An 18195-nucleotide genomic window follows, 5' to 3' on the forward strand; every position below is an offset into this window, starting at 1 on the left:
GAGGCTGTTGTGGAGGATGAGTCTTTTGTTCCCCACTCTCTGGCCCTCCCTGGTCAGCTGGACCAGCTTCACAGCCTGCAGGGGGCCAGAAAACTTCCTGGCCCTGGTCTGTTTCCCACTGCCATGGAGGCTGGAGCAGCCGGCTCCTGCCCCACTGCACAGGACCTGGCCTAGTGCCAGCACCCTGTGGCTCATCCCTAAAGTTGCCCAGGTGCAGCTTTGCCCCCCTGTGTTGTGCACTGCATGTTTGTGTGGCCTGTGTTCCCCTGGGGCACCACCCAGCCCGGCAGAGAGGTTTCTGTCCACAGCCCTGGGCTTGTGGTGCTCTGAGAGCCCAGGCCCTCCAGCAGCAAGCCTGACTCTCCACTGCAGGCATGAAGGACCTGGGACACTCCACCCCCTGCCCCTCTCCTGTGCCTACATCCTCTGAAATGTCACTTTCAGTAGCACAGACTCCTCTTTGGCCACCTCCTCAAAGAAAAGGACACAGAGCCAGGTCAGGGCACGCCTGTGGTGCAAGGGTTTCCCAAAAGGTACCTTTAATGTGTTTGCAGCAGCAGCAAGCAGTCAGTGCTAGTTTTGGCACCCAGAGTTAGATGTGCAGCACTACACATTAGACACCAAGTCATCCCACCCCAACGTTTGATCCATAGGAATAGAGAAAGTGAACTAAATCAGGACTATGAGCACATACAAAATCAAGTTATTTGTGTTCTATCACACTTCCAGCTGGTAATATTAGAAAAATAAACTTAAGACAGGTTACTACAACACATTTTCTTTGCCAGCTGGCAAGAGTTTAAAACCCATGAGAACCCCCCTCCCCAAACTGTTGTTGTACAAAGATCAGCTCACCCAGAGTAACAAAACTGCTGTACAGAAAGCACACTCTGCATTCTATTCAAAATACTTGGAGCCAGAATCCTTTTCCCACCCTAGGAAGTCTGGGTGTGTCATGTCCAGAAACCCTGTGCAGCTCTAAGGAAGGTGGTGCAGACTAACTCACATTAGTGCAGCAGAGGCAGCAGCTCACCTGCAGGGGAAATCCACTGGCCCACTGGGGCTCTAGAGAAACTCCAAGGCTGTCTCTTTTTTCAATAACCATTTATCTGCCATTTACTCTGCTGAGTATATAAAAACTGTTATAAAAAGGCAATTGTAAAAGATAAGGTATTAGCAGAGGCATGTCAGCTTTTTTAATAAAAAAAATAGCCATTATATCTATTTAAATAAGGCTTCTTGTTACAGATTGTTCCAGTTACCGAAGGAAACCAAGGCCTGATGAAAGAAAAAAAAAACATTATCCCCCACAAACGTTACCCTTCCTGCCCCAAGAACACACCTCCAGGAAGTCATCCAATGTGCAAAGTGACAAACACTGGGGGAAGCTCCTGAAATGATATGCCCAGTCGTTTCTCTTGTGTTATCATCAAAATCTTAAAACAAAACCAAAACCTTTAAAGTTCTAAAATACACAAAAAAACCTTCATCTGAATATTTTTTCCAAAACAAATATATACAGCACATTAATATGCAATATGCAAAAGCTCTGTGTTGCTGTTGGCAACATCTATGCCCTCCCCACCCCTATTCACAGGTGTACCTCTACTGAAACACAATTACATCACTAAGCCTGTTAGTTTGAAAAGGGAATTTAATTCACTTAGAACTTGTAAATTTTGGTGTAGGGGCTCCACTCGTTTGACTCTGGATTGTAGACCTCAAGTGTGTTCAAGAACTCATTGCCATCAAAGCCCCCCACTGCATAAATGGTGTTGGCCACGGTGGTGATGCCAGCGTTGCTCCTGGGCGTGGTCATGCTGCCCATCATCTTCCACTCGTTCCTGGCAGGGTCGTACATCTCCACGCAGTTCACCGCGTGCGTGCCGTCAAATCCTCCAGCCACAAAGAGCTTTCCTGTGTGAGGAAAGGGAGCCACACTCACTGCTCAGCCTCTGCTGGCCCTGTGTTCCCACAGGAACAAAGCCCAGAGGGAGCCCAGGTGTTGTCACAGACCTTGGCCTGGTCAAGGTCTGCACTTACACACCTTGTGCTTTGGGTCTCCTGCCCATGACAGCTGATGGGAATTTGATTCAGAGTAAGGGCAAAGTCCAAACTCAAACAGGTGCAGCTCAGAAGCCGCACAGTGACACTTTCAGAAGAGGTGGGGTGAATGCCCCACAACCAAGTGATCTTTGCTTTTTAATTAAAACTGGCTATTTAGCCAGACTCCTCCTGTATTGTTTCCTGCCCAAAAAGGAGCACAGCTTTGTATTCTACTGGCATCAGAGCAAACACGAAAGGCCCCGAGGCAGCAGCAGCTCCAGCCCTACCATCACGAACAGCCGCGCCAGCACCGCGCCGTGCCACGTTCATGGGCGCCATCAGGGTCCAGGTGTTGTTCTCTGGGTTGTAGCGCTCCACGCTGTTGAGGCAGTTCCACGACTCGGCCCCGCCGATGATGTACAGGTACCCCCCCAGCTCACACACAGCCGACTGGTGCCTCCCTGCAACCAAAGCACAGTCAGCCACCAGCAACAGCAACTCAAAGGGCCTTTGCTTTGGTGTAGTTTCTGGTTTGGTGCTGTTCTGTAGTTGCCCTTTCCTCCCCATCCCTGGCCAGCTCCTCAACAAACTTACGGATGTTAAGGGGAGCACAGCTCGTCCAAGCCTTTGTTACAGGATCAAACACATCACAGTTCTTCAGTCCCTTCTGGCCATAAGGATCAGAACCACCCACAATGTACAGCTTTCCATTCAGGGCACACACTCCTGTTGATACAGGAAAGAATGGCAAGTGAGTAAGAAGTGGCTGAGTTTCTAGCCCCCAGTGTGGGTGCTGCAGAGGCCTCACCTGCGTTGCAGCGGTTGGTCCGCAGCTCTGGAACAGGGGTCCAGTCATCAATCTCGGGCTCGTACATCTCTCCACAGCTCAGGTCATCCGAGTGGCCGTTTGAGCCACCCACGACATACAGCTGCCCCTGTAGGAACAAAGCAACACCCCCCACCTCTCAGCACACAGTCAGCTCCTGAGCACTCAGGTAACCAGGAACTACAGAGAAACAGCAATACAGGTTATGACCAAATGTATGTATTCTATCCCCATCTGTTAAAACCAGGTGGGGCAGTCACCTTATCTTTTCATAACCCATCCTTCCTCCAGAAGATACTGGCTGTTAATGGGCCACTGAGTCCCACAGTATGACTGATAAAATTACATCACCCCATTGAGAGATGCTCCAGCCAGGGGGAGGAGCCAAGCCTTTCCTACCTAGATAAAAACTCAGATTTGGAACACCAAGGTAGCTTTTTTCCACTGGATTTGAGGAAAACTGGACCTTTCCACATCATCACTGGACCTTCAGAGGAAAACTGCATCCTTCTACAGGAGCACTGCTCCAACTGAGCCACATCTGTCACTGCAGGAGGATGCAGCCACCATTTATTGGGACTGCTACCAACACCCTGACTGACTGACAGGTGTCAAGTTGTATTCTGTCAGTGTTTTGGGTTTGTTCTTTGTAGTACTGTATTTCTATTTTAATTTTCCTCCTAAAGAAGTTATTCCTAATTCCCAAATCTTTGCCTGAGAGCCCCTTAATTTCAAAATTACAGTAACTTGGAGGAAGGGGGTTTACATTGTCCATTTCAAAGAAAAGCTCCTGCTTTTCACAGCAGACACCTGTCCTCCAAAGCAGGACACCCATTCAGCTCAGCCCAGGTGGGATCCCACAGGCTCGCTCCCCACCCCACCCACCATCAGCACTGCCATCTGGAACCGGGCCCTCGGTGTCCTCATGGGTGCGATGAACGTCCAGGTGTCCTTCTCGGGGTCGTAGCACTCCACGGTGCGCAGGCACTCCTCCCTGTTGTAGCCCCCTGCAAGCGAGAGGTTACTGGCCCCGCGTTCAGAGGCAGCAGCACAGCCCCAGCCCAGCGCCCCCGCCCTGGCTCACCCGCAGCGATGAGCTTGCCGTGCAGCTCGGCCGTGCCCAGCCCCGAGCGTGCATACTGCATGGGGGACATGGGCTTCTCGATGAGGTCGCTGGGCTGCAGCTCGAAGCTCAGGCTCTTCAGCAGCCGCGGGGTGCTCGAGGGGGAGCTCTGGGGGCTGTTGCGGCCGTGCAGGAAGATCACGCACAGCACCCCGTCCAGCACGGCCAGGCACAGGTACGTGTTACCTGCGGGGACAGCACACCGCCACCGTCAGCAGGGCCACCTCAAGGGGACTGAGCTGGCTGCCAGATGGGCTCTGCTGGTTCTGCCACTCCCCTTGGCAAGGCAGAAACTTCATTTTTTGAGGTTACTGTTTCCAAGTGTTAGAAGAAGTGTTAGTTACAACTATGCTTTAGATACTAAAAGACTGCTCAAAGGACATAGGACAGCAACTTGAACAGGTGCTGGGGGTCACCTTGCACACACAGAGCAAACAGCTCTGTTAACTATGGACTGCCTGTCTCCTTTGGATTTTCTGGGAAAATGGTGACACACCATGGATTTATTTGATAAGGAACTGAGATGTATGTAATCCCAGTGTGGCCCAGGTACATCAGAAGCACCCTACAAATTACTGGACTTGTATCATCAGTAAGAAAACACCTCAGCATTCCTCAGAGATGTGAAGGAAATCCCCAGGGAGCAGAAGGTGGCAGGTACCCCAGACCAGACACATCTGTTAGACAACCCCTGCCCGTTACTCACTCGAAGTCTTCTCTGAAGCAATGATTTTCCACTCGTGTTTAGGACTCTGAACAGTAGCATTTGGAGAAAGACTTCCAGAGGAGCTGCTACTGATCTGCTTGTGATCATTCTCACGTGGTGGCCTCTTCTGCAAAATCAAAAGGCAGCTACAGAAACCTAGCTGGAGACTACAGCTCCTTCAACCTCTGCTTCTCTGAGATACCGAGAGCACACTCCTCCACCGCCTCCGCAGAGCGGCATTTATAGCACACCTATATTTTCAGCAGAACATCTTGCCTGCCCAGCAACAGTGGCCAAAAACCACCCTACACTTTTCTTCTGGAACTTCATCCTGTGACTGCAGCTTTATACTGCTGGTGCTGGACTGCAAATCCCTGAAGTGAGTGTGCATCTCTAGCAGAATTCACACATGTAAGGAAAGATCTACATGCAGCTGGAGAGAAGTGAGCTACCACATAGGAGTCTCACTCCCAAGCTCTGCTTCTGGAACCTGAGTTAATTACATAATGCTGTTTGCAAGTGAATTAACTATTCATTTCCTGAAAAAAACCTAATTTCACCTCAGTTCTTCTCTGTGCTCAGATTAGCTGTTTCTTGGATTTTACTCCCTTGATACTTCCCACTAACAAAAAATTTCTGCTTTCTTTCCATCTCAAATTAAATTCATAGAGTAGCTTACATTATTTTGCTCTATTAAGCAAAAACTCAAAATTTCCAGTTTCAGCACAGTTGGCTGGACTGTTGAGGCTCTTCCTGAAGCCCAGGAAGTTACCATGCTGTCTATTCTGTTCAGTAGCAGAGTTTCTGACCACAGTCCCAAGTCTGTGATGTTTGCACAGTTCCCTGGGGCCTGATCTCCATGGAAACTGTCACAAGACTTCTGAAACATCACCTAACTTAGATAACCTCATACAGAGGAGCAGGACTGCTAAGCTCAGCTCACCGAGACAACCAGCACACTTGTAGAGAGCATTTTTGTTATTTCTGAACCTTCATCCAATTAACCACTTATGCTCTTAGCTTTAAATTGCCTTGACAGCAACAGAAAATACAAAGTTCTGCAATTTAAAAATGTTAAAGTTACAATTTTTCCAGGACTGGCATCTAGGGGTTTTTTAGTGTTAGTTCTCTCAACTGTTTAGGATGTCTGAAGTTGGTGATTTTTCTTATCAGAAAGGATTTGTAGAAAAACGTTGAGAAGTCCTGGTCTTATTTCTGAAAATGAACTTTCTTAATGTTCACCTCTCTGCTTCAAAACATTACAAGTGGTATCCAGAGGTGGGAAACCCTGTGAAGGCTTTCAAAAAACAATTAAGAAACTGGAAAATTAGCTGGCTTTTCCTTTTCTTCTCATTTTACTGCTAAAATCCACATTCTGGGATGGACAGTGTTTTACACACTAGCTAAAAATTTCATGAAGGAAACTTTTTGTATGAACATGTTTCACTGTTATAAAATATTACAATGTATTTGCTTCAAAATCATAAATTTAAAACAAGTTCATTTGTATAAAGCAACTGATAATTCACAGCTGTTAGTCCTTTTTTATTCTTTCTATCTTAGCCTGTGTTTGTACTAAGCCATGTGGTTTTCTGGAGTTCACAAGGATTACACTGAGTAAGAAATAAAAAAAATAAAACCGTAAGAAAAAACCTCTCAAAAAGCACAGGAGTGGTTTGCACTCAGTCAAAGCATCAGAGAGGTTTGGCAGCTACACCACCAGTGCAGTGAACAAAAGAAGCGGACGCTGGCAGCTGAAGGATTAGAACTTGGATCTGGAAACATTTTCTGGGCCCAAATTTACCAGACACATTCCTCACTGCAAGCCAAGCAGCCCGTGTTTCTCTACAGCCTCTGGGAACTGTACAAGGTCTCAGATGACTTTCTACAGCTGAGTGCTTGTCTGCCTCTTCTTTCTTCTAACAGCCAGGATTGATTTTGAAGTCAGAATTAGAGCACTCTGTTTGCAAAGGCTGAGAGTCAGCCCAGCCTGCCAAAGAGACAGAAGCTGAGAGCACATCATGGCCTGCAGCAGCTCCCACTCAGACACCTTCTCATGGTGCATTTCTCCACTACAGCACCTGCTGCCTTCTCCGCCAGGACTTCTGGTGTGCTGTAAACTGCTCAGTCTACCTGGGGTTACCTGAGACTGACTGCAATTTGTACCTGCACAAACTGAATGTGGTCATCATCACTGCCATACACCTCAGCCTGTCCATCTAGCAGATTTCCATCAAGCAGCTTGTGATCAGCTGAGTAGTACAGCGTTTGCACCTGCAAAAACAACAACAGAACACCCATGTGGCTGCTGTCTCTGCTCCTCAGCTACAGGCACATTACCCCAGACACCACACTGCTCGTCAGCTCATCTCAAGCTCGCACAGTGACAAAACTAAAAGGAAGCAGATGTCATGGTGGCAATCTTCAAACAGGGGGTGAAGGTTCCTTACTTTCTCAGCTTGAGAGAAATCTTCATTTTCCATGGGCTTCTGCTGTTTTCCCAGCACAGAAACATTAGACAAGTAAAAGGCACATTAATTTGCAGTTACACAAATTCACAATCTCATGCAAGCATTTTCCTTATCCCTGCACACAAGTTTTCTGCTATAAAAAATACATATATTTATCTCCATCAAAAAAGGCCAAGAGAAGCCAACAGTGGATTCTAAAAGAAAGGTATGGGAATGAGGGAAGACAACACAAATTTAAGTTCTGGAAGAAACTGTTGTCCACCACTGAAATCAGATGCAGCTGTTTCAATGAAATGCATCTTAATTTCAACATGTTCAAAGCTTTTAAATTAGTTTCTCCAAGAGGAAATACACACTTGAGATTATACGACAGCATCAACATGTACTTTTGCCTAGACAAGTGTTTCTGGGGATCTTTTGTGCTTGTAAAAGCAGAGTTAGAAAATTTTGAAGAATTTCACAAGATTTGGTAAAGTCTGTTTGCTGGAGCCAATTAAAAATTTTGTCTCCCCACTAATTTTGCCATTAAACACTGCCTAGGCTACATCTATCATTAGTATTCATGAGAAAAGCCATTTAACAACACACAAGTTTCAAAATAATGCATCCTGTAAAGGAGTAAGTAAACACCATTAAATCATCATGATCGTTCTCTGCCCACAGCGGATTTTCTTAGGAGCACTGGGGCAGGACTGCTGCTTCTGTACGTGTCAATACACTTGAGGCTCTTCTTGGTTCTTCAGCCTTGGTATCCTAGTTTTGTTAATAAACCTATGGGGAGATAAACCAACGGGGAGGAACAACCATTAGAAGCTTTTACCTACTGTGCATTTACAAGCAAAACCTGCAAAGGAAAACATCACCAATCTACGGCAAGTCTCAGTACCACCTCCCCAAACTAAAGCAGATACAGGCCACTCTCAGGCTACTATGCAGCAACAGGGAGCAAAAAGGAAAGTGAAGACCAGACTGAACAGTGCATTCAGCTCACCTGAACACCCCCCCAGTTTCTCAGCTTAGGGGTACCTACAGCAAAATTTAAATTCTTTAGGGTCATAGTTAAAAAAGTGAATTAAAAAAAAAAAAGGGATAATCCTTCATATTGGCTTTTTTGGGTTTTTAAAATATTTAATCCCAAAATCCCATTTTCTTAAAGACTAACCTCTTCCATTAGATCTTCCAGGCTGCCTCCGTTCTCCCAGATGCTGCGCTGTACCCAGTTGATTACCTTTGTGTACAATTTGCCATTGCTGGGTAGGCCAACATTGTCTTCCAGCATTATTTCAAGCTTGAGGGAGAAGAGAAAAGATTATTTACTCTCTAGGAATTACCCTGTAGCATGCTGTACTCTACATAGTAAGCATAACTCTCTCTTTACCATGAAACCAGAAAACACCACAAGGAGCTTTCAGCCTATGGAACTAGGAAGCACAGTTAAATACAATCATCACCTTTTACACCTGGAAAGGGTGACAGCACGTGTTCCCTACAGTTAAGGTTCATAGCAGTAAGAACAGGACACAGATCCAGAATTGTCACATTGTTGACAGTAGTCAGTATACCAAGCTTTCCTGCCCCCAAAAGGGAACGAAATCCTAGTTGCTCCTCAGGTTGCTTCTTGGAAATCCTGTACCAGAAGGATACAAACTCGAGCTAACCTTTAACCGTGGGAGCTTGAGAAATTCCTCCTGTTCTGAAATCTCTACAAGGTGTTCCTGAATGTAGCCATCGATCTTGTTCAGCAACCGAGAGTCTCCCATGCAGCTGGCAAAGTTCCGGTACGAGATGCAGCTCTGCACGTCCATCTTGGAGAGCAAATAGTCACCACAAACCTGGCAGGGAAAGAGCTGCAGCTTAGTGTCCAGACAGTTTTTATACATTTAAATTACCTATCCCCACATACAGCAGCAGCTGTTTTCTAACTGCAGAGTACTGACTCTGCTGTCACCCCCATGCCAGTGCTGTAAAGGGAATGCTGCCTTCCACAGGAATACGCACATCTTGAATTAAAAAGTCAGACACATTTGGAAGCCACTGACATCTACACTGACCCCACGCTTTTCTACTGACCATCCAAAACTACTTCTCAGTCAGGTGAGCTAATAATCCCAATTCCCTTGGGAACAGGTACCCCTATTTGTGGCTAAGGGTATTTCCAAAGTCAGGCACTACAAAATTTATATTCAGGAGTGTGTGAATTATTGTTTTTCTGACAGATTTACAGGTTTGTTCATGCTCCCAACACAACCAAGCACAGCACTGCTGCCACAGATCTGAAGGTAAAGAATCAGCCAAGACACGAAGCTGGTTTTCTTACACAGGTGTACAAATACAAATGTAACTTCAGGGAACACCCTGGCACCAAGACAGTTCAAGTGGAAGCAACACATCCAGCTGGCACTAAATTAATACAGTGCTAAAGAACATCTACAGCAGCTTTATGCTGAGCACTTCTTCCACAGAAGCATCAGGTTTTAGCTCACTAACACCAAAAGATGTAATGCTGTCAGCCTGGGAAGGCAGAACAGACTTCCAGAAGAGCTGAGAACAGTACCTGCTTAACCCTCTCCATCTTCAACTTCTTTGCTGCAGAGTATACATCTTTCACCAGCTCTTTATCAGCTTTTAACCTTTTAAAGAGAGAAATTTACCTCTGTTATTCTGATCCTTCAAATCAAAGGTTATCCTCTCTCTAGTTACCGTGAGAACTACTTACTGAGCAGTATAGGCATAATTCAACAGAACTTCAACAGCTTCTGGGTTGAGATCATCAAATTTCACATGGGAAACGCCATGGCAGTCGCTGTCAGTGTTGAAGATTTCAAACAGGTAGGGACTGCAGCACGCCAGCACGGCTCGGTGTGCCAGCATCTCGTGTCCACATACCTTTACATCAAACACAAACAAGAAGCCCATGTGCTGGTGAGCATTTTTTGTAATTACCTTTTTATTTTCACAATATGAAGGCTTACTCGGGTAAGTGCCACAGTCCAAATCAATTTTTCAAATCAACAGTCTCCAGCTGAAAGTTAACATCACTTCCCTCAAAGTGCACCCCCTTTGGTTTTTTTTTTAAGTATGTATTTTTCAGAAAAACGGGCTTCTAAAATCTCACATCTCCCAGTCAGTGAGACAACAGCTCCACATGGTGTAACCCCCACATCCCCCTGGGCACAGGTACCTGGAGGCGCACGTCACAGAACTGGCCGCTCTTTCGTAAGGCATTGAGTTTGGCAACAGACGACTCGATGAAGTTCTCATCCTCAAACATCAAATATCCGTTGGGAATCATTTTGGTGTTGGTCTGGCTGCACATGCAATGGGCAAAGGTTACACATGCAGCATTTTTGCTTCAGTACAGCAGTACTAGCAACACATTGTTTGCAAACAAACATGCAGGGGGCATTAATGGATTAATGATTTTCAGGGATTGAGGCCATTTTAAGGCATCCACATCACTTCAGTAGGTAGTGGGTTCAAAACCACAGGCTGAATCTATGCCAGCTCTGTGGGAGCAAGCTGGGAGCCACTGGATTACACAGATTCCCCTCCCTAAAGATCTCTTTTGGTAGATCCATCCCCAGCTAACATTATTCATCATTACTTTCCACTCCCTACCATCCTGGTCCAGCTGCATTTTTTGCAGACACGAAACCCAGCTACACTGAAAAATGAGAACTGAGAATTTAAAGTAGCTTGTGAAATAGAATAGATAAACATTTTGCTAATTTTATGAGTAATGACTCAGTATTTTAGAGCAGCTGAAAGTCATGAAAGAACATTATGACCAACAAAACAGACAGAATTTAATAAATTCTGAACAACAATCCTGTATTTTGAGTCATCTCAAAGCTAGAACAACTTCCTCTGAAGATCTCAGCCATATGCAAAGATATCACCTCAGGGAGAGTCCAAGACTGGAAAAATAACTTCAAGAAACTTTAATTTTTTTATTAAAAAAGCCATTCTAGAACTCCTTTAATTGATTCTTTTTTAGTTAACCACTTTCCAAATAAGAAGCTAATTAAGAATATGAAACTATTACCCTTAGGTGTTCTAATGAATTTGACATAGTATTTAAAAAAAAAAAAAAATCAGATTCGTAAGTTTGAGTTGCAAACATACACAGAAGTGTACATACAGTAACATACAGTTACCTTAAAAATCTTAAGAGTATATGTAGAATTCTATTAGTTACCAGCAACAATGTACATTTCAATCTCAAGTTTAAGAAAAATCTGAAGATCAGACTAAATAAGAAAATTCTGAACCAGAAAAAGTGGATTGCTAAAATCAGTAACAAAAACACCAAGGCTCCTACAAAATGCTTCCAGTGTTAATCCATCAATTTTAAATTCACTCACTAATGTGAGCATCCAACCCTAAACTGGCAATAATAATCTTACTTACAAACATCCATTTGCTGTGTTTTATTAAAACAAAAGACACCAAGATTTTAGACTTACATAATTTCAGCAGAAGTATTAACTACTGCATATACAATTAATGGTACAACTTACCAAGCAAATATATGACTGTAAATTTAAAATAGCCCAATGGTATCACTGTGTTGGAACAGAGCACTTGAGTTTCAGGATCTCCTGACAGGGAAAATGTTTGTGGAAATGCAGACGTGTGTTTGCAGCTGCAATATGGATTCCAAAACTATCAGGCTTGAAGATGATGTAATATAGTCCTTATGAGCTATAGACATGAATTTCTTCTGTGATAATCATGCATCATAACCTGCAATAAAGGAGAAGGTATCAAGTAAGGACAACAGATAGCACTGCCATGTATTTCACATAAAATTTGATTCATGGTCCTGACCCAAACAAACAAGGTTTTATTCACAAACAAGTTCGGGGGTTTTTTGTTTTGTTTTTGTTTTTTTTTCCACAAAAAGCAAGCAGCCTGAAAAATTCCATATTGACACCAACATGTCTTCATGCCTAATATGAGGTCAACCACATCATCATTATACCCCTGGAGACAAGAAAAGGGCTAAATTAGTGCTTAGAGAAAAAGTTAGAAGAGCTAAATCCCATTTTTAGCCAATCGCTTACCAACTCTGACCTTCAGCAAGTCCTATTATCATTACTGCTTCCACAAGTAGGTAACTCAAACATAACACAACAGAAATTATTCCATTTTCTAAAAGCACCCAATCCACAAGCCTCCTACCTTTGGCTCTTCTTGTGCTCGTCTACTTATAACCTTCTTCTACCGAATGCCTAAATTTGTCTGAAGATGGATTAAGGACATGTCTGAAATGACTGGGCATGTCTCCAGTCTCTGCTACTTCCAGAAAGATTTATAAAGCCAGGAATCACTATCTGTACGACAGCTCTCTTTGGTAAAAAGTCTCTCTGCCAAGCTGGGAACAGAATCTGTGGGGTTCTGGATGAGCTCTGCACTGGCAGCACAGACTGGGATGGCTTTGCTAGGAATTCACATGCTGGTGGGCTCTTTATGCCAGGATTTTTTGGGGAGGGGAGAAGAGGCGGAGCAGCAGCAGCAGGGAGGGAACAGGCAACAAACACTCACTCTGGAACTTTCCATGACCCTGGTGCCACCTCAGGAAAACATCAATCACTAAAGTTCCAACACTATATTTGTATCTACAGAATAAATGCCACATTGGGAACTGGGTTTCCTAAAAATAGGTGCAGCTCATTTTTCCTTGTCAAAAACTAAAAGTGCCCCTCCATTGCAGGGAAGAGAACCTTGTGACCCTGGTGCATGGCAGCGCTCAGCCAGGGGGACTTGGGCAGGAGCAGCACCTGCCTGGTGCTCAGGCAGCCCAGCAGGGATTCCCTGGAGCAGCAGGGGGCATTATCCCCCCATGGACCAGCTGCACGGGACACTGCCTCCATTCCCAGCCGGGCACACAGAATATTCCAGCCAGCAGAGCAAACTCTCACTGAACTTGGCTGCAGGAGCAGCCACAGCCAACAGCCAGGAGAAGGGAACACCTGCTCCCGAGCACAGCAGTGTCCGCCAGGAACACAGCACCTGGAATGCTGGGGCTCTGCAGGAACAGCACCCCTGGACACAACTTCCTTCAACACACTGCAGTGCCAGGCTGCACTGCTGGGAAAAGAAACCTCACATACAGGTGAGATTAAATAATAATAATTAAGGTGTATTCTTTTTGTAATCCTACAGGCAAGTTAAGAAGCTGACACCAAGCTCTATTTAACACATATTGTTTAATCAGGCATTTGGCAGTCAACACTAACCCCGTTGGTACAACTGGCATAATTATTGCAATTTTTAAAGCAAGCAAACTTCTCAAAACAGAACCCAACAGCCTGATGTCCACAACTTCCCTAAAGATTCACCACAATCAAAACATTTAAAGTCACAGGACAGCTAATCAAACTATTCTAACTAAATCCCACAATCAGCCTTGCTCAGTTTACATCTCTGGGAGTGTTGTCACATTCTGCTGTAACACATCAGTTTTATTTCCAGTGTTCTAACTCTGCCACACGTACTTGCTTGGGACCTTGAAGGCCTAAGAAGGTCATTCGAAATAGTTCTGGATTGAAATGGAAGATTTGTCTGTTAAAGTCCTCCTTTGTGCAAAACACCAGTCCCATACAGATGCATGTATGTCCCTAATGATATTATCCAATCTGAATATCTGGAATTTGAACATCTTAATTACTGACACAGAGTTTCAATGCTGTTGTGTATGTAATTGCTAATATTATTACTCAAAACAGCATTAAATATAACAAGAGGATTCACAACTTCCCGTATTTTTGTTTAGAGTACTACTGCTAGAACACAACCCAAACTATCAACCAAAATTCTCTGCAAAGTCAAGAACGCTGCCTATTCTGCATGAAAGGTTATAAACAGGTACTTTAACCAACTCTTTCCTTTTAAATTATTTTTAAATCCCAGAATGGCAACAACACATTCCATTGGAGAAAACTCCTACTTGAGAGCAACTATTCCCTGCACTTACTTTGAAAATGAGGCAAAAAAATAAAGATCAATCCGTAAACTCTGGATTTTTGTTGCAGTTTTAAGAGTAAGGACTGGTACTGGTGTTGGGGCTGGAGACTCCCTTGGATCAAGAGCCAATCACACTGGGCTCAGGCAGGCCTGAAGTCACGGAACATCCACATGGTGTGTTCTGGCACCCTGGCTGTTCCCAGGCACAGGAATGCCAGGACTCAAATGTCTGCCCAGCTGCTCGATTTTAAACACAGCCTTGTTGTAGTAACTGTGCTTCCTGAACACCTCATGTTGTGCACAGACCGAGATTTTCCTTTGCCATGTACATGTACCAGCAGACCATGAGCGAATCTCAGCTCACAACACACATAATATACAATACACAGAGATAAAACCAGCTGCACATTCTGACTTCCAGAAAGGGAGATTCCCTCCTCTTAAACTCCTCTATTTCACTGTGTGCCCATTTAAAGGCAAGTTTAAGAAAACTCATCTAAACAGCAATGATACTGATACACACTGATCCTCGGTGCTGCCCTAGGCCTCTCCCCTGCAGAGCCTCTCCAGGAGCTGTGGTCTCAGGTGACCACCAAGACAACAAGCCCCAGAGGCAGAAGTCCATGACCTAACAACAAAGGGACTATCTTCACCTCATCTTTAATACAGCCCATTTTCCATGGGCAGTATTTGCTGTGCCAATTCTGCACAAATCTTTTAGTCAAATTAAGGTATTACTTCTCCATACCACAGATAAAGCACTACTTTGGGGGAGATATTTGATAATCTTCTGATTTAAAGTCAATACTTGCTGATATAATGACAGACACTTGACTGACACATGTGAAACAAAAATGGAATTTAACAGCCAGTCAGAGCTTTCTGGCTTGTGACAGTCCAGCTCAGAAGAAATGTAGGTCACACCTACGACTGCTCACAGTCCATTATCTGTATCAGAAGATAAAACCAAATGTCCTCAAAACATTTTTCATACATCAGCATTTATTTATGGTAAGAACACATCATCTTTTCATGTCCGAGTCTGTATTTGGGCAAAACACCAAAGACCAAGACATTTATCGACATACTTTACAACACTAAAGAGGATCAACCTCTTTATACCGGTAATCTAAAGTAATACTCAGAATCTACAACAATTTTGTTTTGATTATTCACTTTTCAGTTGCTTTCCACTAAAGATTTATTCTCACTGATAACTATGACAATTTCACTGCACATCAATCTCAGTCGTGCTCCCATGCCAACAGCGAGGAGAGAGAGGGAAGATGGAATATTTGCTATGATGAGCTAGGAACTGAAGAGGAAGGACTGTGGACAGAGTACTGTGGGCATTTTCCAAAATCTCTTGCATGCAGCCCCAGAAGATGCAATGCTTGGACTGCCCTCTACAGAGAGCAAGCCCAGAGAGCTCTTCCAAACACATTTATGCATGCAGACTTTAAAAATTTATAAGCAGCAGGCTTGAATGTTACTGCTGTTCCAGTGACAACCCTCAGCTGTAACACTCTGGCTGCCCATTCAGCACTGGCCTCTCACACTTCTAAGCCCTAGCTCTGGTCATTAGTTCCCTTTTCTCACTGGTTCTGCCTTTCCCACTTTATACTTTTGCTGCTGTCGTTTTTTGCTATTTATCTACATCTTTTCCAACCTTTTGCCTCACATTCACTCTACTAAAATCTGAGTTCTTTCCGTCCCTTTCCCCACTCCCCGGGTTTATTTTTTCCAACACACACCTCCCACAGTTCTCCAAACATCTGTCACACAACCAAATCAGTGAATTTTGTTTGTATGCCCTCCCTGCCTTCCACCCCCATTCCGGGCAGTTTTTGCCCTTTATACCATCTCTTGCTCCTTAAGAACTCAAGCTGATGAAAACAAAATTAGACTTAATTACAGCAGCTGACACACATCTTCCTAACTGGAAAGTATTCCCTGACTGTTGCACCCCGTGCTCCACGAGTCAGGCTTGTGGCTACAAAATTTGCTTTCCAAAATTAAACCAATCTCACCATAAATGCACCACATCCTGCTTGCTTTCTTATTTTCTAGCTCGCTGACAGAAGAGAATAAAGGTGATGTCTACACACCCACCACTGCAAAAAACAAAAAAAAAGTCCTCCCTTCGCAAACCACACAAATAAGGAGTGACATGAGACTGTATTTTCATTAGTCTATCACCACCCATCTCCTCAGGAAATAACTCGTATGCTTCGCCTCTCACTGTCAGTATTTTAACACCCTGCATGAAATTATACTCAATTCAGGTCTTATTGTCTGTGGGAATGCTGGGAGAAGGAACAGCCAAAGTGCCAATGCAAAGGCATTTTCTACATTGAAGCGCCTCTGAAAATTCTAAGAACTCAGGAAATTGCTGCATTCAGGCAGAAAACACAGCACACCTCCCCAGCCAACCCCAAAAAAACCCTGAAAAAAAAAAAACTGAACCGCTCTGGTCATTCACCCTCATCAGCTTTTCCCAGAAGCACTAATGTGGGCTGACAGACACTGCTTTTGCTTTATTTTCGCCCACCTCCTAGAACCGGTATAGATGACAGGGAGGGCCATGACATTGGCAACCAGCTACCAGCACACGTTGCCCATCCCCAAAAGGCTACTTCCTTCCAAGTCCGGGATTCGCGCGATTCTCTTCCCCGCGCTCCCTCACGGAAGGTTTAGAAGATGCCACACCACGGTGCAGCGTGGCGCCTGGAGAGGCAGCGCCTGACCTTGGCACCGCATCCGCACACATGGGGAGCCGGGAATCCCCGGCCGGGGGCTACACCGCACCCGCCGGGGCCCGCCCGTGCCCCCGGCCTCACGCCCTTCAGGCCATGCGGACAACTCCGCGGCCCAAGGGGCCCCGAACAAGCAACAAAGCGCCGCGGGGCCGGAGGGGCTCCGTTCCCCGAGCGCGGGGCGCTCGCCCGGGCCGCCGCCTCCACCCGCTCCCAGTGCCGAACAAAGCGGGGCCGCACGGCCCCTGCAAGGCCCGCCGTACCTGGTGCCTCTGAGCGCGGACGGCGCTGAACATATTGGGAGCCTCCAGAATGCGGGGGAAGAACTCGCAGGCGCAGCCCCGGCTGGCCGGGAAGGGGCAGCGGAGGAACAGAGGGAGCGGAGAGCGCGGCGCTGCCGAGGGAAGGCGGCAGGAGCGGAGCGCGGAAGCACGGCCACAGGAGCTGCGAGCACACGCACAGCGCTACACCCCCGACCCTCCTCCTCTTCGAGGCGGGAGGAGAGCGGGGAGGGGAGGAGGTGGTGCTGGGGCGGCCGGACTCGTTTCGCTGCCGAGCGGAGCCGATCGCGGCCGCCCCGCCCTCCGCGGCCCCTCCGCCTCAGGGCCGGCGGGGAGAGGCGCCGTGCCCGTCGGGGCTGAGGCGGAGGCCGGGGCTGCACCACCGTGCTCCTTCGTGCCGGTACGGGCTCCCGCAGCGAGCGTTGCTGGGAGCGCACAGCCACGAGTGCAGCTGGTTGAGTAGCCTTTGTGTTTCAGACCTGGCGCTGCGTCTTCTCCTCAGCCACGACAGTCCTTCAGCCATGAGATCCGCCCTGCCGTGACACTCCCTCAGCCATGCCTCTCCCTCAACCGTGACACTCCTTCGGCCATGACTCTGCCTCAGCCATGACTCTCCCTCAGCCATGTCAACACCTCAGCTACAGGTCTCCCTCGGTCATTATTCCTCCTCAGCCATAACACCCCCTCAGCCATGACTCTCCTTCACCTGCTTGACGCCCTCAGCCACGGCTCCCCCTCAGCCACAACACTTCCGCAGCCATAATAGCCTGTCATCCATAACACTCCCTCAGCCATGGCTCCTCATCAATCTGCCTGTAGTTCAAGCCATCATATCTGTTTGACCAAAAAATATTGTGTTTAATGTTGGAAACTCTCCGTGGCAGCTTGCCGTCTGTGTGAGGCCGTGACAGCTCCATTCCACCTCCCCCCATCGCCCTGGAATCCCTCTGGGAACGGCATTTTCCCAGCTGGATGAGAAATACACCCAGACACTCTTCAGGATAAATTTTGTCTTTC

General features: G+C 46.1%; 1 protein-coding gene across 2 annotated transcripts; it reads right to left on the reverse strand.

The window, feature by feature from the left end:
• Positions 1 to 497: 497 nt before the first annotated feature.
• LOC117000100 (influenza virus NS1A binding protein) lies at positions 498 to 17427 on the reverse strand. Of its 2 annotated transcripts, none has more exons than XM_033067478.2 (15): positions 17161 to 17427; positions 11693 to 11918; positions 10354 to 10480; positions 9889 to 10058; positions 9727 to 9802; positions 8831 to 9004; positions 8335 to 8460; positions 6868 to 6975; positions 4702 to 4828; positions 3957 to 4181; positions 3758 to 3879; positions 2855 to 2981; positions 2641 to 2772; positions 2334 to 2507; positions 498 to 1917 (listed from the first exon to the last, which is right to left on the reverse strand). In XM_033067478.2, the coding sequence occupies exons 3-15, from the start codon at positions 10462 to 10464 to the stop codon at positions 1664 to 1666; spliced, it is 1926 nt and encodes a 641-aa protein (XP_032923369.1). In that variant the 5' UTR covers positions 10465 to 10480; positions 11693 to 11918; positions 17161 to 17427; the 3' UTR covers positions 498 to 1663. The 2 variants fall into 2 exon arrangements, with proteins under 2 accessions (XP_032923369.1, XP_032923370.1); XM_033067479.2 differs by lacking the exon at positions 17161 to 17427 and adding an exon at positions 12357 to 12618.
• Positions 17428 to 18195: the final 768 nt, after the last annotated feature.

The sequence above is a fragment of the Catharus ustulatus genome, chromosome 9 (genome assembly GCF_009819885.2).
Source record: "Catharus ustulatus isolate bCatUst1 chromosome 9, bCatUst1.pri.v2, whole genome shotgun sequence".
Classification (NCBI taxonomy): domain Eukaryota; kingdom Metazoa; phylum Chordata; class Aves; order Passeriformes; family Turdidae; genus Catharus; species Catharus ustulatus.